We start from the raw sequence: 24,053 nt of genomic DNA on the forward strand, positions 1-24,053 counted from the left end.
CAGAGAAAGTCCACCTGCAGCAGCAAAGACCCAGGGCAGCAAAAATAAATACCTAATTTAAAAAAGAAGTGACCCGGACTGAATGTAGAATCCGCCTGCCTATCCCACTTCTAGACAGGTGATCTTGGGCAAGTGACAGCCTCTTAACGCCTCTATTTCCTGATTAGTAAAAATCAGCACAGTCAAGGGTTTGCCGAGAAAATTCTAAGTCCCAGGTAAACCTTGGTCATTGTTACCTCTGTGATTGTAATCCATATCAGCAATCACCTTATTTATTCTATACTGATGACACAGATTCCCCCAACTAGATGGCCAACCTCTTCTGTGTCTATCAGTGGCACAGCTAAGAGTTTGAGGTGGTTATTTTTAGACAGTATCCCGAGCCATCAATGATGACACCATCAATGGCAGCTTCTTCAGTCTGTACAGAGGCAAGTCCTGGCCTTGCCTTTGCCACAGATACAACCCCCTCGCAGGGCTCTGCCCTCCTCAGCACTGCCTGATGCTAGGGAGCTCTTATAAAGATACTGGTCAGACACTCCAGACACGTGCGCCTGGATATTCCCCTTGGGAACCCTGGGTGGATAATCCCTTGCCCCCTGCAGGCCTCAGCTTCCCCCCTCTGAACGAGGAGGGGGCTGTTCTAGGTGATTCCCACTGGCCTTTCCAGTCCCAGCGCTCTGCTCGGTCAGTCTGTCTAGGCAAGAGCTCCAGAACCCATGTGGCGGGTGGAGTTGGGAGGCGGGTCAGGACAGCCCACCGCGAGGAAAGGAGGAAAGGCTTGGAAGACCGAGACAGCTTTGGCTGTGGGGAGAAGGGGAGGGGAGGGGAGGGGAAGGAGGAGACACAGGAGGAGGAGGGACCGCGGGGTGGAGGGGGAGACAGACCCAGCCCAGAGCTCTGAGTGGTTTCCTGTTGCCCGGCTCTAAGCCCCTCACATTCCTGCAGACCTCCAGACTGCCCGGAGCTCGCCTGCTGCCTGCCTGCCCGCCACTGAGGTATGTCCGACCCCTGTCCTGCCTGTCCTTCCTCTAGGCCTGCACCCCCTGCACCCTGGCCCACTCCTCACTTTGTATACAAGGAAAAGAAGCTGTATTGGGGGGTATCCAGGCGCAGGGACTCCATCCTTGCTCTCCCGAAGGGCAGGGGACATGGACTTGCTGCCTGTTAACTCCTCAGGTGAAACTGAGATCATGTGGTCTCCCCTTTGGGTTTGCAGAAAGTAATTCGACTGTCTCTGAGAGAGTATTTTCTCCCTGTCTCTCTCTGCGCCTGTCTCTCGGGTTTCAGAGGCTGCCTTTACAAATGGGGGCCACCTCTTCCTTTCCTGGGAATATGATCTGGGCACAGCTGCAAGAGGGATGGGCCACCAGAGTCTGCCCTGCTTCCCATTCCAGGAGGAGAAACTTTCTAGACTTGGTTCTTGCACTCTGTTTTCCCAAAGGGATTTGGCATGAGTAATAAACTGATCTTTGGAGGGATAAGAGAGGGTCTTCACTTTTCATCAGCACTTCTGTGAAGGCTCCTATTGCCCTGGAATTTCTCCCCTCTCAACCTCCACCCCCTTCCAACACACACACACACACACACACCCCGATTCCGGTGCCATTCAGCCTGAAATAGCACTGTCAGACAATCAGTCCGGGGTTAGGCATTGTTCCCATCCAGGGCTCCCCAGGGTGTAAACACTGGAAACTCAGCAGCAGTAGCCCTCTGTGTGTCTAGACTTGAAGACCCCTGATATCCGATAGGGTCCAGAGAGGCGCAGGGTCCAACGGGAGACTGGGTGTGGTGGCGGTGTGCTGCACAGAGTGGGAGGGAGAAGACAAGATGGAGAGGGTTTCAGGGCGACATTCCCACACCTTTGCCATGAGAAGTTCAAACTCTACACCAGGCTGCTGTTAGGTCTTCTTCAGGTAAAGCCCTTCCTACCTATGGCCCCACTGGCTGGTTCATGAGCGGGCTTCCTGAGTCCTTAAGGGCACCAAGGGGAAACGGGGGCCTTGGGGAAGGCATGTCTTCCAGGAAGCCCAGTCCACCCAAAAAGGAACAGAGGGGCACACGTTTTCCTCCAGAAAATGCTACTCTATGCAGAACACAAAGAGAACGGGTTTTCTCTGTGGTTGAATTTCTGTGCGCCCCAAGTGCTGAGAGCAGGATGAGAAGCACATCCGAAGTAGGGGGACAGACTGAAGACATACATTTTACATGGGATCTTAGGTAAATGTCTCCCCTGGACTTAATCTCCCTGTCTGTAAAGTAAGAGGAATGGACTCAATGGTCTTTGGGGTGCCCAACATCCTCTGAACTTTCCAATGAAGGTCTCTTAAAGCAGAATTCATGGACTAGCTTTTGGCTAGGTTTCAAGGAAATTGCAAGCCCCTTAAAATTGTATATACAGTTGTGTGTGTGAGACAGAGAGAAATAGAGACAGAGTTAGCGGCAATATCCAAGAGGGTGTTCACAGCCTTCAGTCTTAAAAATATTCTCAAATGGACGCATGCCCTCCAGGTAGCCAGAGGGCATGACGTGGGAGATGGAGAGTGTGGGGACTGGAAGCCAAGGTGTATTTGCAGGAGGATGAAAAGCTTTGAAATGGGAGTGGTTGAGGGGAAGAGAGAGTTAACTTGCAGCCATCAGCTGCCACATCGACAAAGCCCAGAGCTGGAGTTGAGGGAGGGAGGGGGAGGGAAGGGAGGGTGCCTGGAGAAGGAATCAACTTTTGAAACTTTCTCCAAGTCCCACCCACCAAAAGGCTCTTCTTTGCTATGACTCACTCTAGGAGGAATGCGAGTTGCCACGGTAACCTTTTTTTCAGGGTCTCTGCCTGCTGGCTGGGAGGGGACACTAGAACACTTAGAATATCAGGCTCTGTAGGTCTGAATGTCCCCCACTCCACTCCATCCCAAGAGGGCAAATTCTAGGTCCTGCTCTCCCGATCTCCCAATCTCCCGGGACCCCAGGGCAGCTGTGGGGTTGTAAGATGCTTCCTGCTTCCTGGGATAGGCTACTTGAAGACCCGAGTTTTAAAACCACCTCTACCTCAAAGGTGCCATTTGACCTTGGACTAATGGCTTCTCCTTTCTGAACCCCAGGTTCAAGGAGAACCAGGTCCTCCTTGGTTCAAAAAGCAATAACACCACCACCTCAAAGGGATACTGTGTGGGCAAAACGGGGATGATACACAGAGAAGCTTGCTACACTGTGGCCCTCTCACCTAACGAGATGGGTTTTTAGAATGAATGAATTGATGGCATCCAAATAATTAGTGACATCATTCCCTGCTTTTTTGTCTGGCAGCTTCATCATCTTAGGGTTTGGATACAACTTCCCTTTATTAAAAGTGCTTATAGGCACATTTAAGCAAAATAAATATTGTCCAAATTCTTTTGATTTGGGTACCTTCATATTTCCCAAGAGTGTTGCACCCTCCAGTCTCCAAGGCAAAGGCAGAGGTTGAGCCTAACTCACAGTGACATTTGGAAAGACACTTCCCCTCTCCAGACTCAGTTCCCCAATCTGTTAAATGGGGAATCTAACCTAGGGCCGAAGAATTGATGCTTTTGAACTGTGGTGTTGGAGAAGACTCTTGAGAGTCCCTTGGATTGCAAGGAGATCCAACCAGTCCATTCTGAAGGAGATCAACCCTGGGATTTCTTTGGAAGGAATGATGCTAAAGCTGAAACTCCAGTACTTTGGCCACCTCATGCGAAGAGTTGACTCATTGGAAAAGCTCTGATGCTGGGTGGGATTGGGGGCAGGAGGAGAAGGGGACGACTGAGGATGAGATGGCTGGATGGCATCACTGACTCGATGGACGAGAGTCTGAGTGAATTCCGGAAGTTGGTGATGGACAGGGAGGCCTGGCGTGCTGCGATTCATGGAGTCGCAAAGAGTCGGACACGACTGAGCGACTGAACTGAACTGAACCTAGGGTCTCCAGGGGCCCTTTCAGCTCTGAAGTCCTGTGACCCTAACTGCCAGGTGCTGCTTTCATTAGAAAGAACAGTCAGGCTACATTTTTAACAGTGCCTGTCCCCCTAGTTGAAAAGGAAACAAGAGAAGAGGGGCTAGGGGAACTTGGATTGCATAATAGCCCTGCTAAAATCTTTATCCATCTGTAGAGACTTGGCAACCAATTGTGTGGCTGGGGTTTGCTATTCACAAGAGCAGTTTTCCTTGCTAAAAAAAATAAGCTATAAATAGAAAAGGATGGTGGAGGAAAGGAAAGAGCTGAGGATGTGAGGTAAACAGGAAAATATTTGATTTTTGACGTTATTTAGACAGGTAGCTATGTGTGCAGGGATAAAGAGGGACAGACACAAACCCACGAGGATGCCAAGTATATAAACATTGATTTCACCAACAGGCACCCACTGGCACAGCTGAAAATAAATGTTTCAATACATGAGCAGACACAGGGGGTCATGCACTCACGGCTCTCTCTGAGCAATACCTTGACTCACAGACAAGTCTCGGATGTCCATCTGATGCATACGCAAACTCTGACCCTCACCTATAAGGGCTGAAACCCACAGATGCTGAGTCAGGTAGACACACAGCATCGCATACAAAGCTTCACACAGTGGTCCTCAAGGTCATTGGTCATTTATGCAAATACACAATCGCCATTTGTAGCCACACACAGACATGCACAGCCAGACCTAACTACAGGTCATGGTGGAGAGATAGATGCCTGAGTGTTAATTGCTCAGTCATGTCTGACTCTGTGATCCCATGGACTGTATGAGGCCCACCAGGCTCCTCTGTCCATGGGATTCTCCCAGCAAGAATACTGGACAGGGTTGCCATTTCCTTCTCCAGGGGATCTTCCCAACCCAGAAATTGAACCCCGGTCTCCTGCACTGCACGCAGATTCTTTACCATCTGAGCACCATCTGTATATTATAGACAGAAATTGAGACTCGGGAAGGGAAAATAACTCAAAGTCACGCAGCAAACTGATGTCTGAGCCAAGTTTTCAGACATCTGGAAACATCCAGATGTTCATTTTGGCTTCTTTTGTTGGTTTCCTTTGAGCAGTTTGGTACTCTCCTGACACTCCTCCCCGTAGCCAACAGCCCCATGGATAACAAGTGATAAGAGTTACCTCTCTTCCTCCCTTGCTGGCTTGCCATGGCCTGACACAGCCCACATGGCTTTGTCATCAGGGCAACAGGAGGTGGCTAAAGGTGACTGCAACCAGTGACTTGACAGAATTATTTAGAAAAACAGCCTCCTTCTTATCCAGGAGATGTCTAGACAGGACATTAACTCTGCTCTCACTTGTCAAGTTATAGAGCTTGATGTCTGTAGGCAAAGTAGGAATGGAGATACCAACTCCCGCTATAGCTGGGTTCTTTCAGAAATGTGGTATTAACCCATTTCATCTGAGGATCTTTCTGGGCCCTTATGTGTTAGTTATGGCCATAGGATCCTAGACTAATCAAATGAAAAAATAAACAATTCCCCAAACATCTTGATATTTCTGAATATCTGGAAGTTCAGCCCAGATACCGGGTTGCCATGTATGACCTCAAGTGAATTATTTTCACTCTCTGATCCTCGGTCTTCCTATCTCTAAAATCAGAAGCATGGCAAAGAGGTGTTGCTTGGCATGACACCACCAACCCATTGGTAGCAGCTGCCAAAAGAACTGTGTCTAGGATTTGAGTCCAACGAGGAGAAGGGGATGACAGAGGATGAGATGGCTGGATGGCATCACCGACTTGATGGACATGAGTTTGAGTGAACTCCGGGAGTTGGTGATGGACAGGGAGGCTTGGCGTGCTGCAATTCATGGGGTCACAAAGAGTTGGACGCGACTGAGCGACTGAACTGAACTGGACTTTAGGGGGAAAGGTCATATGATTGATTAGTAATGTCTGCAACATGCACAGGAGGGGCAGGTGGAGCCGCATGTGCCGTGGATTTGCTTGCTATCTTTAGGATGTGACAGCCTGGACACTTTGATGTTATTTCTCATCCCTTCCATTTGTGGTCACCCAGATGCACCAGTGGCCCCTAGGGGGCGCCAACGGGGAGAGCCTGAAGCTCCGCCCTGGGGCTTCTAACCACAGCAAAAACGTGGCATCTTAGATGTGTTTATGGAACCTCTGTCAGACTGATACCAGTCTCATCCTCTGGGGCTATTTCTGAGTTGCCTCTGAACCTCTTCAAACCTATGCTTGAGCACCCTAAAACAGGGGTCCCCAACTTCCAGGACCTAATGCCTGACAATCTGAGGTGGAGCTGATGTAATAATAATAGCAATAATGCGCTTTAATCACATGCTCCACTCTGCCCTGGTCTGTGGAAAAATTGTCTTCCATGAAACTGGTCCCTGGTGCCAAAAATATTGGGGACTGCTGCCCTATATGTTTCCCTTAGCTTCTTCCCTTCCAGCAAGAATTGTTAGAAGTGGAAGCAGGAAGTCAAGGGCCAGGCTGGGAAAGGTGGTCCTCTGATAGGCTTCTGACTCAGCTGACTTGGAACGCCAGGGCTGAAAGGGACCTTAGGAACTATGGCCTCAGGTCTTCAAACTCTCTCATGAAAGAACTTAGAGGTTCTCCAAGGCATCTCAGGGAGTGTCCCAGTGCCAGCCCCCATCTCAACACTTTTTTTTTTTTTATTTTGAGCTGATTCATTGAATAGATAATAGTGCATTCATATGTACAACAAAAGTGAACGGCTCTCAGTTGTTCCAAACTTGGACTTCTGCAGAAGACTTCACTGAGAGAAAGGCTCCCTGGCTTATATGACTGAACACCACTGATCTAAAACAACGTCTGCATTGTGCAGAGGAGTGGCACTAGGTGAAGTCCAAGGAGTAGCAGAGCCTATCCTGATTTGAAGGGTGAGCTGGGGGCAACACTGCCAAGACTCAGTCCCAGGGCTCCTGACGTCCACGTCACCTCTGAGTGGCTGTGTGTGCTCCCTGGGGTGTGAGTGCCCACGTGCCCACACTGGCACCTCTCTGGACCGTCTCAGGCCTCCTTCTGAGTCCTGGCATTCTGGTGGGCCTGGCTCACTCACGAGTTCCTTTATTAGCCTCTAGACTTGTTTTCCTCTCTTTGGGCTTGTTTACCAGGAACATGTGTTTTGAGAACCCTTGTTAGTAAGCCAAATGGTGGAAGCAAGATGTCTGGTTTGCGTCAGCAGCCCAGCTGAGAGGGCAGCCTGGGGCCTGGCTTCATCACTGTGCCCTGTGGAGGCTGGACTGGAGTGCCCGAGACCGAAAGGAGCAATGCCTCCTTTGTTCCAGCCCAGCACCTGTTCTCCCTGGGCCATGGACAAAGAGCTAGGATTCTTGTCCTGGATTTTCAAGGGGAATGAAGATTCTGGGATCTTTGTATTTTAAGATACTCTTCTCATGCTTATCTCTTGTAATCACCCATGAGTCTTTCAAGGTAAGTATGTTATATTCATTTTAAAGATGGAAAAATAAACAGAAGCCCAGAGAGGGAAAATCACTTTCTGAAAGTCACACAACTGCTTTATGGCAGAACCAGGATTTGAACCTGTATATTCTGTCTCCAGAGCCCCTGGGCTTACCTCTCTGCCATAATGCCTCTATAAAAGTTGATAACCACTCTGTCTAATATGGGCTTCCCTGGAGGCTCAGATAGTAAAGAATCCACTGGCAATGAAGGAGACCTGAGTTTGATCCCTGGGTTTGGAAGATCCCCTGAAGAAGGGAAAGGCAACCTACTCCCATGTTCTTGCCTGGAGAATCCCATGGACAGAGGAGCCTGGCGGGCTATAGTCCACAGGGTCACAAAGAGCTGGGCATGACTGAGGGACAAAGCAAGCTCTGTCTTAATACGGTAGCCACTAGCCACATATGGTTACGTAGAATTTAATTAAAATGAAATACAATGAAAACTTCAGCCCTTCATTTGCACTAGCAACATTTCAAGTGTTTAATAACCACTGGTGGCCACTAGCCATCACGTTACACATGCAGATATAGAATATTTTCATCATCTTAGAAAGTTCTATTAGACTGCATTGCTTCATAAACTCTTCTACTCAAATCAGATTTGATGACTGTAACTCAGATTCTGTGCTTTATGTCCTTAGGGGTCTATGATTCCAAGATCCACAGTCTAAAATTTAATGATTCCAAGATTTTTCCCTAGTTCTGTCCTTCAGCAACTTTTCAGTGTCCAGAGAGAGCCCACAGGAGGCCCTTTATGTTTCAAGGGAGATGAACTTGGGTGGTGTTGGGAGGAGGGGGCGGCTGTACTTTTCCATCCCCAGACTCTTTCTAAAGAAGGAGAGGTGACCTCAGCTTCGGGTCCTGCTGGCAGCCAGGGATGGGTTTTCAGCCATCTCCAGAGCAAATAAAGGCAAAAGGAAAGGACTGGATGTTCGGAACAGGAGGCAGGGGTGGTGGTGGGGTGGGAGTGAGCTAAGTCTGCATCTGACGACCACTGGGCCAAGGGAAGCACACCTCCTGCTGCCCTCCCTCCCAGTCTCATTTCCTCCAGGGTACCTTGGGCCAGTTCACAGCCCAACTGGGCCCCATCAGGTGAGCACCCAGCGGAGGAACTGCTGCCAAGGGAAACAGCAGGTGAGGCAGAGGGCAGGCCAGAGGCGGAGGGGGGCAGCCTTGGTCTTCATTCAGCCCTGCCACCCACTCCCTGGGGCTCTGGGCAGGTTCTCCCCGCTCTGGGCCTCAGCCCTCTCTTCTGTACTATAAGGTGGAAAGACATGCCTTCAGCCCCTAGGGGATGCCGGATTATGAAAACATTCTTAAAAGGATAAGCACAGGCATCATTACAAACTAAAGAGAGACAGAGTTTTTATTTAATACTGCTCATTTATACAAAGGTGTTTATATTTTCACCAGGTGGGCGTGCCAGACCTAGGTTTGATTGGCAAAGGATGTGTGCACAGCTGATCATTCCTGGATGCTGGGGTTTGGCCCTGTGTTCTGACCTTGCTAGGGTTACTGATGCACCCCCTGACCTTTGCAGGATGGGCACCTGGCCTCTTTGACCAGCGGTGGTTTAGAGAACCTCAGAGAGGGAGCTCATGGGTATGCAGGGAGTATGGTCATACATTCGAGAACCGTCCAATGCTGCCCTTCCCACCCATCAAACGATCTGGATGGAGAGGATGTTGGGACTGGTGAGGGAAAACTGGGAAAACCCCCAAATTAGGAAAACAACTCCTCCTCCAAGACTGTGTGTCCTTTTCTTAACACTTACTTCCCACTTTTCTCCCCGATCCCCACCCCAGTCTCAAAGAAAAACTCTATGAGGCCCAACCCAAGTCCATGAGGAGGAATTTTGTCAGCTTGGAAGGGGCCTGAATGTTGTCTGACTTCCTCCCTCTCCACCTCAGACCCCTCATTGGAACAACGGGACTCACAGCCCTCGCATGCCATGGTGCCAGTGTGTGGGGCCTTTAGAGATTTTAACGCATGGTGAGATCTAGAACGACTTTTCTCTTCTGGCTGCAGCACCAAGGATGGGGGTGGCAGAAAGGGTCATGCAACAGGAAAGAGCAAGGCTGGTGAGGTAGGACAGACAGAAGAGCTGAGCCACAAATCTTTCCCTGGACACAGAGGAAGAGCAGTTCCTCTGCTCAGATGAAGGACACAAACCCTGGAGACGCCAGTCTTCCTGGCTCTCCAACTTAAAACTTATTGCATTTCCAGCCCTAGCTGGGCTGCTTCTCTAACAGTATGACTTGTCTGTCATTGGAGCCCAGACAAGGTGACTTTTTTAATTCCTGTTATGAGTCTCTGACCCTTCAACTTCTAACGATCTCAGACAACCCTTTCATTCTTGCTTTCTCTCCTGTTCCTTTCATCCAAAGCCACGTACAGGCATTGTTTTGATTTTGTCTCCAAGTGGGGAAGCAAGAAAGATTTTTCTCCCTCTAGGCTTGAGAGAAGTGGAGTGGGGAAGACAAGCATACAACTCTGTGTGGGGGGGGAGGGGCGAGGAACATTTCCAAAACCTCCTGGAAAGGGAAGACTGCATTCAGATTGGAGTTGGGGACACCGTGAAGCAAAGCCAAGCTCCCAGGTTGATTTCTTTAAATTTCTGTTGGTTTTATTTCTTATACATGCCATAGAATACTGAGGTTTAGTGTCTATTTCAACCCCAATAGAGGACCATTATGAAGTCTTCCCTTCTGCTGCCTCTTTCTGCTACCCAAACACCATAATTTAAGTGAAGATGGGGATAATGGAGGGGATGATGTGTGTCAATACCAGCATGTGCTTGGGACAGTTAAAGGGCATCTCAAGGGCTCAGGCTACTGCCTCAAACCTCAGCTAGTCGAACCCTCTCAAGTAATAGAAGAGGGAAACTGAGGTCTAGAGAGGATGAAGGATTGAACCAATATACCAAGTTAATATTGAGACAGAACCAGAATCCTTGGGATTTAGCTCCAAGCTAAGCGTTTCTTCCATGATGCCAGGGTACCTCCCACCAAGGTGCTTGGTCAGTTGAGAAATCTTGGAAGGAACCAGGGGCAAGTGAGGGGAGACATGGGCACTGCCCACACGGACTGAAAGCTGCTTGGCACAGGGGAGCATGCTTGCTCTGTGTGGCACAGATGGATGATCACAGGAGACCAGGAGAAGCTTGAAGGGAGGCAAGCTGAGCCGTAGAAGGAAGGACTCTCTAAAGCCATTTGGAAATGGAAGTTCATTGAGTTAGAACAAGAAACAGAACATCCCCACCACAGTTCCTTGGTACGGACGGCATTCTGGCAGCAAATCATCAGAGATTCTACTCCAAGATGCCTCCAGTCATTAGATTGTTAGAGTCGAGAGGTCAGCATCTAGAGGACAGTTTCAGCAGTGACCAGAGTGGGAGAACTTTCTAGAGAACTTTCTAGATCTCAGTTAACATCTTTTAGCTGTGAAGGGGAAACAGAAGGTAACACAAAACATATGCAAGCATTTGGGTAGTTTCCACACAGAATCCAGAGAAGTACCATCCCTCCTGGGCAGAATGGAGGAAAGTATGGCCATAATTCTCCACTGGCTACCCTCGAAAACTATTGTTCTTTGTTTTAGAATGTAGGCCTCATTGTCTCTAATTGGCAAGGGGTTGCTGCCTATTAAATTCTCTTATTAAAGAGGGGTAGGGAGAAGGAGGTCCGGGGAAAGACGGGAGAGGAGGAAGAGGAGGGGAAGAGTCTGGGGTATAGGAAGAAAAGGATCCTAGAACATCAGGGATTGAAGGGCCCTTGAACAAGATCTGGTTCAGCATTGCCCAGACTTGATTAATTAACCAGCTGTCTTTGTCCAATCACTGTCTAAAAATTTAAATAAATGTACTGAGGAAAGAGACAAGATCCCTACCATAAATGGAAAAACCTGCGTACTTTTGTCATAAATAGAAGGAAACTGTTAAACTAGACACAAAGGAGACAGGACAACTCTGCTGAATTCCAGCTGGATGTCGTTTCCTGCGGAGGCTCTGAGCCAGAGGCCTGCCCTCTGCTCAAAAGGGCGAGAGATGAGTGTTAGATGTTAAAGGCTGGTTAGCACCAAACTGAGACTTTCTCATACCATCAGGATTAAGAGAGAACCAAGTGGAAGCAACCTTCTCCCTGTCTTTCACTATTGTTTACCATGGACCATCTAAAATTATCTTGCATATCACAGGAATTCAGTGTCAGGAGGAACTCTCCATCAAGAAACCTCGCCCTCACTGAATTCTTCATCTCTCTTCTCCCCACAGGGTTTCCAGCACCATGAGGGCCTGGATCTTCTTTCTCCTTTGCCTGGCCGGGAGGGCCTTGGCAGCCCCTGTGAGTACCTGAAAGTCACATCTTCTTAATCTTACCTCCCACCACAAGCTCAGGGGCATTGAATCTACCAGCCCTGGATGTTCAGAGGGGACAAGCACTTCCCCGTCTTGAGTTGTCTTCTTGTTTTTTTTTTTTTTTAAGATTTTTTTTCCCTTAAACCAATAAGCTCAAAATAAAAAGGAGATTCCAGGGAAGACAGATTTCCATGTAATGTGAAGATGTACTTGTTTAGCGATCAGAGCTTCCCTAGAAAGGGACTAGGATTGTTTTAGAAGGAAGTGAGCCCTTTATCATATGAAGACTTCCAGAAGAGAAGGGGATGCTGATGGGAGTGATGGGAAAAGAAGCCCCAGCCAGCCAGGCACCTCAAAGTCACGTGCTATCTTGCTTCTCTCACTCCAGATTGACTTCAAGAAGGAATTGCCAAATGATGATGATGATGATAGTATCACACTTGTGGGGAAGATACTGACATCTGTTAAAATTCAGGGTTCATCCCCTATGGGTCTCAGTTTTCCCATCTGAAGGGAGTTGGTCTGCATCAGACCAGTTGGTCTCCCATCATTATGGGAGTCTAAGCTGCGGAGATGCTTTTTGAGTTTTGATAGACACTCCAGATATAACTATACAAAGTGCGGTGCTCCGGAGCCCCACAGGGCCAGCATCTTTGGCTTCTCCTGTGCCCGAGTTGTCCACCCATGGCAGGCCCTGGGACACAGCCTCGGGGGGTCTTCCGTGAGCCTCTCTCCTAGCTCCGCAGCTTCAGTGGTCCAGGCTGAGGCATGTTAGTGGTGGGAAGCTGGCCTGGGCCCCAACCTCTCTGAACCCCATTTTCACCTCCCAACAGCAACAGGAAGCCTTGCCTGATGAGACAGAAGTGGTGGAAGAAACCGTGGCCGAGGTGGCCGAGGTAGGTGGTGGGGGCCCCAGACTCCTCTCCGCCAACATCCGCTCGCTGGGGAATCCAGACGGGGTCTGCCGAGCAAGCCGTTGTTCCCCTCCCACGTGCATGCACAGGACAAACGGAAATCCTGTGGGTCCTGCAGTGATGACACTCCCGGGTGCTCCCCACATTCTCCCTGGAACCTCATAGGTGGGAGCTATGATTCCAAGTTTGTTTTTTACTGTTTGAATTGTGTGACATTTTTTCTCAGATGGTCATCCACGATCTCCCCAAATATCAACTGATGAAAGGGAGACTGCCCTGGTGCAGCTGAAGGGGAGAGAGCTTGGCACCCGCTCTTGCCCTGACACGCCTGGTGGCCTCCAGGGCATCTCCATAGCGTTCCGGGTCCATAGCTTCAGTCTCGATTCGGGACCTGGCACTTGTGCCTCCTGGGATCTGAACCCAGCACCCGTTTCAGCATGTCTATCCCCATCCCCTGTGGGTACCCAAGGCTTCGGGCAAGTCCCTTCCAGCCTTTGCCCCTTTCCTCCAGGTCTGGGGGTGGGATGGGGCATTTGACTCACTCTTCTCCCTCCACCTCAGGTACCCGTGGGAGCCAACCCCGTCCAGGTGGAAGTAGGAGAATTCGATGAGGGTGCTGAGGAAGTCGAGGAAGAGGTGGTAGCTGAGAGTAGGTCCCTTCTCCTTGTCTTTTTGCACCAAGCCTTTGCCCTCTGCCGCCCAGGCCTGGGGTGTGGGCCAAGCCTGTGTGAGGTTCCTTCCCAAGGAAACGCAGGGTGGGGTCATCCCTGTGGGAGGGGCTGTGAAGGACAAACTGCCTTGACTGAAAGGTTGGGAGTGTTTTCTGGAATCTGGAAAGATCTATTTATAGCCAGGCTGTGAGTGCCAGGAAAGGAAGTCTCAAGCTGGAAGTGGCCTTGTACCCTTGCAGCACTTTAATCTAGTTCCAGATTTGGGTTTCAGGTTCCTGCTGAGATCCCCAGTCCCGCCCGGTCACTTGGTGGCCCCAGACGCTTTCACATTTATAAGCTTACTTAATTTTCACATGGCCACGAGGAAATAAACCTGGAAGCCTGACACAACTCCTATAAGGCTGTGAGAACCGTGACCTGGGGCTTCTGGCTCCCGCCCGCAGTCCAGCATCCCTAACCCGCAGAATGGAGACTCACCGTACCCCAGGGGCTAAAGCCCCAATTCTGGATGTGGACCAAGGTCTGCCTCCAGACTTTCTGCGATGTCCTCTGACAGCCCTCAAACCTTCTCTGAGCCCAGCTTGCTCATGTCTTCTGTGGGGAAGGGTAAAGACAGTAGACCCCCGCCCCAGGGTTGTCGAGGGACTAAGAGATAAAAGTAGAGGCCCCCTTGCCCAGGACCTGGCAGGGCAGGCGTCTAACAGAGGAAGACCATGACACCCCAGTCAAGCACCAGGAGGAAAGGCTAGTTGAGCTCTCATCCTCAGGGCCTGCGTATCCACTGGAGCAGAGGGGCGTCTGTTGAGTCCTGTTCCTTCCCTTCCACGTCCCTTATCCGGTGTTTACGAGACACAGGCAGACTCTATTGTTCAGTGTGGTCCTGGGGCTCTGTTCCCTTTTCCGCTACAGACACTCAGGTCTGTTTTGCTGGGCTGCATAGCTCCCTGGCTCTATGACAACAGCCGACTTTCCAAGTCATTCTAGAAAGTCTATTCGAGAATTCCGAAATACCTTGCTGTCATTGATCCATGAACAGCCGAGAACACAGCGGTTACGTCAATCCTCGGGGGAGCCATATGGCATCCAGTGCTCCCGGGTCCCAGACTGAATCCCCAGCCCCCGCAGGTGTGCCTGGCCCTGACCTCAGACCAAATCTCTAGTCCCCAGACTGAGACAACTGTTCCCCAACAAGCTGATTTCAGCAGAAGAGAAGGGAGGGCGCAGGGCTGCCCAAAGGTCGAGTGGGGGCCAGAGCTGAGGACTTCTATCCAAGGATCCATGTGGGTTGGGTTGGGATGGACGTGCTAGCCCAGGTGAGGCTAACCACGTTGCCCTCACGCTCTACCAGACCCCTGCCAGAACCACCACTGCAAACACGGCAAGGTGTGCGAACTAGACGAGAGCAACACCCCCATGTGTGTGTGCCAGGACCCCACCAGCTGCCCTGCCCCCATCGGCGAGTTTGAGAAGGTGAGGCCCAAGGGACGGGGCACGGGGTGAGGACTGCGGCCCTCAGGGCGTCTGCCCAGAACACTGCTGGCCTGGGGGGTCCCACAGGGCAGCTCCAGGCTCAGAAGTCCCCTTGCTAGGTCTAGTCACAGCAAGAGACCCAGCCAGATAGGGTCTCGGTCTGGGACTCTCCAGCAGTCACTGGAGAGTGACCGTCACTGGACTCTCCAGCAACTGGCAAGAATTTACTCAGCACCACCAGCTTCCAGCCCTACTGAGACTCAGAAGGGAACACACATGAGGGACTTTCTCATGTGGGAGAATCTTGGCAAAGCACCAGGTCCAACCATGTGGGTTCTGGGTCACAGCAAAGGTTGACATCAACCTTCATCTCCACCTCTTGATAGTGTGAGATCTTAGCTATGTTCCTGATCCCCTCCAAGTTTTCTCACCTCTAAAGATGGACCAGAAATAGACTTTATCTCATAGAGCTATTGCAGGGATTTGTCAGATAATACCTGGTAGGTAGTAAGTACCCAATAGGTACTATTTTTAAAAAACTTTCAAAGCTGTCCATTCAGTCTCCAATAGGACTCATCTGTCCATTCATCCATCCAAGGAAATATTTATTGAGCACTCATACATATCACCCATTATGCTAGTGGTCGTCTAGCTCAGGGCCACAAATTGAGTTCTAGGATCATTCCCACAACCTCCACCTGATCTCTCCACCTTTAACCTCTCCCCAGTACAACTTACCCTTTGAGGTCCAAATTTTAGCATCTTCATCAGCTCTTCCCTCCTCTTCACCCCTTCACCCCCTATCACACTGGTCACCAGTGCCCATCAGTAATCCCTCTGCAGAGACATGTAAGCAGTAAGTATGTGCAGGGTGTTCAAGACAAGGCTTCTCTCCTCCTGACACAACTCCTTACTGCCACAGCCCTTGTTCAGCCCACAGCATCTCTGCTCCGCCATCCTCATGCTCAGAGATTTGCAAGAAGGACCAACATAACTCACCACATATTTGCACTCACTGCTAATAGTTAAGGATATGTAGCTGATGAAAAGGGAATTGGGTACAGGCTGAGTGTGGAGGGATCCATGCACAGTCTTGCTTATTCTCCCCCTGCCATGAAGGGTCTCTTTCCCCAGCTACAAAGATGAACTGCAGCCTCATACGAGCAAGGCTTCTGACCTATGAAGCCTATTACAGACTCAGCACCTAGTGTTTAGTTGAAGCCTGGCCACACAGGCATCCCATGCCCAGCATATACGCAAATTCCAGACTCTGAGCAGGAAAAGAGATGTTCAGCATTAGCCATACTGTTTGTGTGAGCAACCCAGGCAAATTGAGACACCTGCATCATTTGTGGACAGTTTTCTAACAGTGCAGGCAACTGTTCACCAGCCTCGCTCCCAGACACCAGCCAAGGGCCAACATCACAAGAAGGCCTTTCTAAGGATAACAATCCCAGGCCTGCTGTATTAACCCTTTTCTGAGTACTCTGCCTTTCCCTCATCCTCACCTTCAATTCATCTTTTCTGTATCTCCCAGGTTTGCTTTCCCATATCTCAGCCCTGACTCTGTCATTCCACTGTTCAGAGACCAGCAGCGGCTCTCAGCATGGGCTGAACATTGACTTAGGAGCCCAGAGAGTGGCTCCTTGCCAGGCCCCACCCCTAACTCACCGTGTGGACCCCGAGCTAGTCACGTTCTTTGCCTGGCCCTCAGTGTGCCCATCTCTGGAATGGGCATGGGTGGCGGCACTGGCGAAGGGCTTGGGAATGAGGGCGAGGCTCTCTGCTTTGCTGACAGGTGTGCAGCAACGACAACAAGACCTTCGACTCTTCCTGCCACTTCTTTGCCACCAAGTGCACACTGGAGGGCACCAAGAAGGGCCACAAGCTCCACCTGGACTACATCGGGCCTTGCAAATGTGAGTCTCTCCTCGGGCCCCGCCAAGCCTCCCGTCTCGGGGAAGAGGCACCAAACTGGCACTCCTACTGGCTCTGCCACCTCTGGGCTGTGTGATCTTGGGCACCTCTCTTCCCCTGTCTGAGCTTCAGGGATCCCAGTTATAAAATGAGATGATTGTTTATGAGCTGGTATCTGTACTCAGGACCCCTCCAGGGAAGGACTGAGCAGTGGAGGGAACACAGGATCAGGATGGATTTCTGGAGCCTCTCACTAGCATCCGAGACAGCTCACTTTTTTTCTGTAATGATGAGGAAGTTCTTCTATAGGTCTAACCACAATCTTTCCTGCTTCAATGTTGTGACGCAAAAATGATGTTCTTCCTGGGCCTAAAAAGTGTTTTAAAAATACTTGCATTTGAATGCTTTAAAATCAAGGCAATTCTGTCAGTTCCCCTTAGGCCCTGTTACTCAATATTGTCATATCCTAGGCCCTTTTACTCTGTTACATTCCCATCTGCCTGCATAAAACATATGATTAAGCACCTGCTTCAAGAAACCTGGGAGCCAGGTGTTGGGAGCAGGGATGCCAGGGCTTGCCTGGCCTTTGGGGAGTGATCCCAGGTGCAGACTCAGCTGGCCCAGGCTCCTGCTCCAGTGTGTCTGCCTCTCTGTCATCTGAGACAGGCAGGGGCCCCTCTGCTCCCCTCCAAGACAACATCCACACGGTGTGTCTGGTACATTCTGGCACCAGATGACACTGGGGAGGGCCACTCACTTGCTTCAGGTGTGCAGAGTGCAGAAAGGTGGAGGAGGGGGAACCAGGTTCTCCTGTGGTCAGCACCGCTCTTCCAGTTACAGGGCCGTGGATGTGAAAAGAGAAGGCTCAGGCCTGGAGAAGGAGGGCAGGGGAGGAACGTTGGCAGGGATCCTTGGGCAGTGAGACTGACACTTGTGCCAAGTGGCTGTTCTGTTCTCTGGGGCGTATCGCTTGCTCCGACTCCTAGCGTTTCCCTCTCAGATGTTCTCTTCCACTCCCCAGCTGCTGGTGAAGAAGGCTGTGGTCCTAACCACAGAGGGGACTTTCCATAGGTCCAAGGATGGGGGAAACGATGGACCCCTAGGCCCCCTGGCACCCACATGCCCTGGTGCTGGATGAGGCTCTGATAATGTGGCCTTAAGCAAGCCCCTTCTATCCACACTGATCTCTAATAATTCCAAGAGGGTGGGCTTGGATGAAATCTCCAGGACCGACATTTTGTCACCTTGAATTCCAAAGACCAGGATGCAATCCTATCACTAAGAATGTTCTGGTGATTAAGCATACCTGAACCCCCACCCCGGCTAAGCTGGGCCTCTGAGTGAATGCTGTTCCTCAGTCTCCCAGCTTCAAACACCTCTCAAGGGTCAACATCATCATGGTGGGTCCTGGCCTCTGTTTTCAGGGCCCAACACCCAGAAAAGCAGGAGTCTCTGGAGCAAACCATTTCCCTCCCCAGATGAGATCAAGGTCAAGGGAACAGGGGATGTGCCTTTGCACTTGTCCAATTGCAGAGTATTCTCCCCCTACCCTCCCAATCTCCTTTGTTCAAAAGGTATGAAGAAACTGTGACCCAGAGAGGCTGAGCCCGGTGCCAAGGCCACAGACTGAAGCAGCAGCAGGAGAAGGGCTGGGGTGGGGAGAGCGGCCTGACCAGCACACTGGCCCTCGGGCAGGGAGTCAGGGTCTGTGCTGACCACCCCTGTGCGTTGACCCTAGACATCCCCCCCTGCCTGGACTCCGAGCTGACTGAATTCCCCCTGCGCATGCGGGACTGGCTCAAAAACGTCCTGGTCACGCTGTACGAGAGGGATGAGGACAACAACCTCCTGACCGAGAAGCAGAAGCTGCGAGTAAGGCTCTTTTATAGTCCTGTCTCAGGGTATTTGCTCGACCCCGAGCTGGCCCTGACCTCGGGCCCCAGGCTGGCTGAGATCCCAAGTCCCATTCCCAGATCTAGGCCCCCAAATGTAAGCCCACATCCCTGCTCCAACGAGCACCTCTGTCCCAGGCTCTAGGACACAGACTCCTCCATGCGGCTTTTGCAGGGGCTTCCCAGGTGGCATTAGTGGTAAAGAACCCACCTGCCAGTGCAGGAGATGTAAGAGACACGGGTTCAATCCCTGGGCTGGGAAGATCCCCTGGAGGAAGGATGGCAACCCACTCCAGTATTCTTGCCTGGAGAATCCCACAGACAGAGGAGCCTGGCGAGCTATATAGTCCATAGCGTTGAAAAGAGTCGAACATGACTGAAGTGACTTAGCACGCAGGCAGAGCACATTCACATCTTAAAGGCTCTGAGGAGTCCCGTAATGAAAGGACCTGCTCACTTTGTTTAGCTCCATGTTAAGTACGAGACATAAACAATTCTATTCCTTTTTCCTTCTGAGTCTGTGGCCTTTAAGGGACACTAGGAGTACTGATAGAATGCAGCTCCCTGGGCCCTACCTCAGGCGCAATAAACCAGCGTCTCTGTGAAGGAGGGCCCAGGAAGCTGCCTTTTGACACACTCCCCAGTCAGGCCTCCGCTTCTGAGGAGGAGATAATGATGGTACTCATCTGACCACTTCCTTCCCTCATTTGGTCTTTTTTTTTTTTTTTTTCTGGCCACACTGCTCAGCATGTGGGATCTTAGGTCCCCGACAGGGATCAAACCTGTGCCCCCTGCAGTGGAATCACAGAGTCTTAACCCCTGGGCCACCTTCCCTCATTCTGAACCCTGGAGTCCTCCTTCCCTCATTCTTAACCCTGACTTTGGGTGGTCTCTGCCTACTCTGGCTTCCTGTCGGGGGAAGGGACCTTGACTGGCCCCGACAGCCTCCCCGGACCCTCTGTCACACAGCATCTCTGCTCCCACAGGTGAAGAAGATCCACGAGAATGAGAAGCGCCTGGAGGCTGGCGACCACCCCGTGGAACTGCTGGCCCGGGACTTCGAGAAGAACTACAACATGTACATCTTCCCTGTGCACTGGCAGTTCGGGCAGCTGGACCAGCACCCCATTGACGGGTAAGACCCCAGAACCTCAGGGTCACGGAGGGGAGCTGCCTCTAGCCTGGCCCTGGAGTGGACAGTCACCATCAGGGCTGCTGGGTGCTCTAGATGTGGTCAGAAGACTTCTCAGCGGCCTCTGCTGCTCCCAGCCCTGGAGGCCCATAGCTTGCCTAAGGGCTGCCACCAGAGAGGATAGGTGTAGGAGAAAGGATGTAGAAAGGATTTGGTACCATGAGACAATCCCTCCTTACTGCCTAAGAGGCAAAAGCCATCAGAACTGAAAACCCCTCCTTAACCCCATGAGTGCCAGCCTTGGGTATCCATTCAGCAAGGTAGAAGGAGCTGGGAAGGAGTGCCAGACTCCGTGGGGTGGCAAGGCTGAGGTCGGGGAGCAAGGCCTTAAGGCCTGGTCCCAATGGGGCAAACTGGCTTTGAAAGTTCTTAAGACAATCACAGTGCCCATCCCATCTCCATGGCAAGCTCCTGGTTTGATCACTCCTGCCCCATGTTGAAATGAGTTAGGAAGTGCTGTGTAAATGTCCTGTGGGATAGGCCGGGAGTTGGTCAGCGAACCAACATTTATTGAATGTCTATTACATGTCCAGCACGATTCCAGGCAGGGGATTTAACTGTAGTCAGAACTGCCACGTAGGCCCTTGCCCCCATGGAGCGCACTCTCTGGGTGGTGATCTGTTTCTCACAATGGAAGGAAAAAGTAAGGAATGTGCCCGGAAGTTGCAGGTGGGGGCTGACCGTCTGCAGCCAAGCTGGACCGGCCCCTCTCGCCCCCGCCTTCCTTTGCTGTGCACTCCTGGAGCAGCTCAAGAGGAGGGCCGCTCAGCTTGCACAGGATGCCCAGGGCTGCTCCCCTCTGGGAGGCTCAACCCTCCCTCCCGGTCCAGCCCACCCTGTGGGTGATCCTGGGGGACTAGGGTCTCCTGAGTGCTGGGAAACTGCCTGTAGCTTCTCTCCCAGGCTCTTTCTGTGGCTGGGATCCATCTGAGTCATACCATGAAGGGGAGGGAAGTAGGGAACATCTGGACTCAGGCTGAGCAAGGATGGGGCCTGGAGGGAGGCTTCCAGATGGGGCTGCAAGGACCCTGCATCTGGGAAAGCAGCCTGGGTCAGAGGATCCATCCTTCCCGCCTCCTTGTCCCAGAGCTGCCCGGTGACCTTGCCTGAGTCCCTGCCCCTCTCTGGGGCTCACTTTCCTCACTGATATACAAAGAAGGGAAAGGAGCTTCACTTCAACCAATCCCTTCCATGAGCTGGGCCAGATAGGAGGGCCCAGGGGTCCTTGGGGAAGAGTGTTTTGAGGACAACTAATGGAGGGCTCTGAGGAACAAGGGAAAAAAATCCTACATGTGCTCTGGAGTCCAGGCCAGCTGGGAGGACAGGAACAGAGGAGACGGGGAGAGAAATCAGAAGGCCAAATCAGAAGGCCTCCCTCTCACATGGGACACAGTACATAAAAGATAATGTTCTACTCGCCCTCCGCCTGCCAATTCCAGTCCCTTCCCACGCTCCCTCCCCAAGAAGTCGGCACCCTCTTCCTTTTTTTTTTTTTCTGGCCACACATCTTATGGGATCATAGTTTCCTGACCAAGGATCAAACTGGGCCCTTAGCAGTGAAAGTGCAGAGTCTTAACGCTGGACTGCTGGGGAAACCCCACCCCTCCTCTCCAAGTTTTTCAGTACTCGCTTCATTTGGATGCATCTTTTTCATCTCTTTTCTGAGCATTTGCAGATGTATAAATGTGTGTCTGCAGAAAACATGCATTGTTGTTTCATACCAGATTTTGATCTACCAATAGCGGAAACGCTGAATATCTTAAGCGTTTGTGCCCTCAAGTCTTAGCCAGTTAGGAAACAATGAAATGCACCAAGAGACCTGTGTTATGAACCCACAGACCTCAGATCTGGAAGGGCCCTTTAGAGGTTATGATCAACTCCTCCCCCTTTGATGGAGGAGGAAACTGAGGCTCAGAGTTGGGCAATGCTGTATGCTCAGAACCACAGCAGGTCAGTGGCAGAGCCGGGGTAGACCCAGGATCCTGGCTTCCCATTGAACATCCTCTCCTTCAGCCCCAAGGGGCAGGCTCCCTCCCTCTGTCTCCCCAAGCAGGGCTGTGGGGCTCGCTCAGCCTCAGCCTCTCCCCACCTCACCCCTGCAGGTACCTGTCTCACACCGAGCTGGCCCCACTGCGTGCCCCCCTTATCCCCATGGAACACTGCACCACCCGCTTTTTCGAGACTTGTGACCTGGACAACGACAAGTACATCGCCCTGGATGAGTGGGCCGGCTGCTTCGGCATCAAGGAGAGTGAGTGTTTGAGCAAAGGATCCACTGTCCTATCCTTCCCTCCTTGCTGCTGTCTGTGTGTCTGTCCTTCCTGTCCATCTCTGCTCTGTGCCTGGTTAACTCCTGTCTGCTCTCCCTGCCTGGGTGGGCCTCGCTCTTTTACGTCCTTCTCTATCCATCCGGGTGTCTCCTTCTCCCTTTTCAAGCATCAGTACTCACTCTGTGTCTAGCACTGCTTTGGGAACTGACAGGCGCCTACAGGAAACAGCACGTGTAATTTGGCAGCGCAAGTGACAAGGACGAGGGAGACCAAAGTTCTCAGTCATAGACTCCCTCGGTGACCTTGGACTGGTTACCTGGCCCCCGGCCCCTGGGATGGGTGGTATCCGCCAACTCCATGGGAAGCATTTCCTCATTGACCCCGGCCCCCAAGTCTAATTCTGCTCCTTCTTGCCTTGCAGAGGACATCGACAAGGACCTCGTGATCTAAAGCCACGCCTCCTCCTGCAGAACCAGATTCTCTCTCTTGACCTTTCCCCTCCTGTTTTCCCCAATGTTTAAAATGTTTGGATGGTTTGTCGTTCTGCCTGGGGTCAAGGTGCTAATATAGACTTAAACAAATACATTAACGGTGCTAAACATAGACATTTTAACCCAAGTCACGACATTCTTAGCTGTAACTCAGCTATCACAGCCTCTTGCTCACCCACTAGTGGTCCCACTTTCCTCTTGCTGTGTGCACCTCTGCCCATTGTCTTGGTGGCGCATGGGTGGAACACTTGATCTGCTCGAGTCTGCCTTCAACACACATTGCACCTTCAGATTTTCTACTTTTCTGTTTGAAACTAATATTCACCAAGTCAGACTTTGAGTTAATTTTATTTCAGGGTATTGGCTGCCAGGGGGGTCATCCCTCAGTGGTCTGAAGATGGACAAAGGGAAGTAACAGGCACGTGATGTTGGCAAGACTGCTTCTAGGGCCAGAGGGTCAGTGGTGGGAGAGACCTGCAGAATCCACCAGCCAGAACCGCAGATAATGAATCTTGTGGTCAGGGGCTGTGACTGAGAGAAGGAAACAGGCTATGTTCTGGAAGTACATAAATTCTCACATAAACCCAGTTCTTCATTTCCCCTCCTCACTTTGCACTGCCATTTCTTTTTGCATTAGGCAACTTGCTCAGACTTTCCAGAGCCATGGCCCATCCGTTCTCTGGAATCCCCCACACCTCTGAGAGGTGGATCACCACATCCTGCAGGGCTGTTCCCCTCCAAACCCCCTTTAGGAGATGCAGGACAGGGAGGCTGTTTCAGCCAGAAAGACCAAAATCAAGAGTGAGGTGCAGAACGTGGTCAAACAGAAAAAGGGCAGGTGGCAAATTGGTTTTCTTTTGGGTTTTCTGTTTTCTTTTTTCACATCTGGATGGCTGTCACCAGAGATCTTTCCTTCAGTCGCTAGCATGTTCCTCCTCTTCTCCCCTCCCCATTTTTTCTATTAATCAAAAGAAATTTCAAAATCAATGGGATGGTCGGATCTCACAGGCTGAGAACTCGTTCACCTCCAAGCATTTCATGAAAAAGCTGCTTCTTATTAATCATGCAAACTCTTACTACGATGTGAAGAGTTTGACAAATCTTTCAAAATAAAAAGTACTGATTTAGAAACTGCCTCCCTGAGTGACTGCATGTGTCTTAGTGACCTCATTTTCCTGACATGGAGATACGCGGACATAACAACATGTCCACACGTGAATGCATAGATGCAAAGCCTCGCAAATGCCTTATTCCCCTTTTGTATACACAAGCTTACTTATACACGGGGAATGTATGGTGCCTATAAGCATGGATTTAGCTTTTAATTTTATGACCTGGGGGCCGACCTTTTTCATGATTGCATTTCATTATCAGAGCACCGGGGCTAAGCAACTAGGGAAAGCACCAATGAAAGCAATGCCTTCACTTAGCATTCACTCAT

General features: G+C 50.9%; 1 protein-coding gene across 1 annotated transcript; it reads left to right on the forward strand.

Moving 5' to 3' along the window:
* The first annotated feature begins 798 nt into the window (after window positions 1–798).
* On the forward strand, window positions 799–23,748 carry SPARC (secreted protein acidic and cysteine rich). The gene is made up of 10 exons (XM_040239548.1): window positions 799–998; window positions 11,712–11,781; window positions 12,629–12,691; window positions 13,271–13,358; window positions 14,729–14,850; window positions 16,649–16,769; window positions 18,506–18,639; window positions 19,646–19,794; window positions 21,954–22,102; window positions 22,543–23,748. The coding sequence occupies exons 2-10, from the start codon at window positions 11,725–11,727 to the stop codon at window positions 22,569–22,571; spliced, it is 912 nt and encodes a 303-aa protein (XP_040095482.1). The 5' UTR covers window positions 799–998; window positions 11,712–11,724; the 3' UTR covers window positions 22,572–23,748.
* Window positions 23,749–24,053: the final 305 nt, after the last annotated feature.

This window comes from Oryx dammah, unplaced genomic scaffold, assembly GCF_014754425.2.
Source record: "Oryx dammah isolate SB20612 unplaced genomic scaffold, SCBI_Odam_1.1 HiC_scaffold_5, whole genome shotgun sequence".
NCBI lineage: Eukaryota > Metazoa > Chordata > Mammalia > Artiodactyla > Bovidae > Oryx > Oryx dammah.

Excerpts from the sequence above, each read along its gene's own strand:
- SPARC (XM_040239548.1), top strand. The coding sequence starts at position 11,725 with ATGAGGGCCTGGATCTTCTTTCTCCTTTGCCTGGCCGGGAGGGCCTTG. Across the intron at positions 12,692-13,270 it reads CCGTGGCCGAGGTGGCCGAG|GTACCCGTGGGAGCCAACCC; the intron begins GTAGGTGGTGGG and ends CCTCCACCTCAG. Across the intron at positions 19,795-21,953 it reads GACCAGCACCCCATTGACGG|GTACCTGTCTCACACCGAGC; the intron begins GTAAGACCCCAG and ends TCACCCCTGCAG.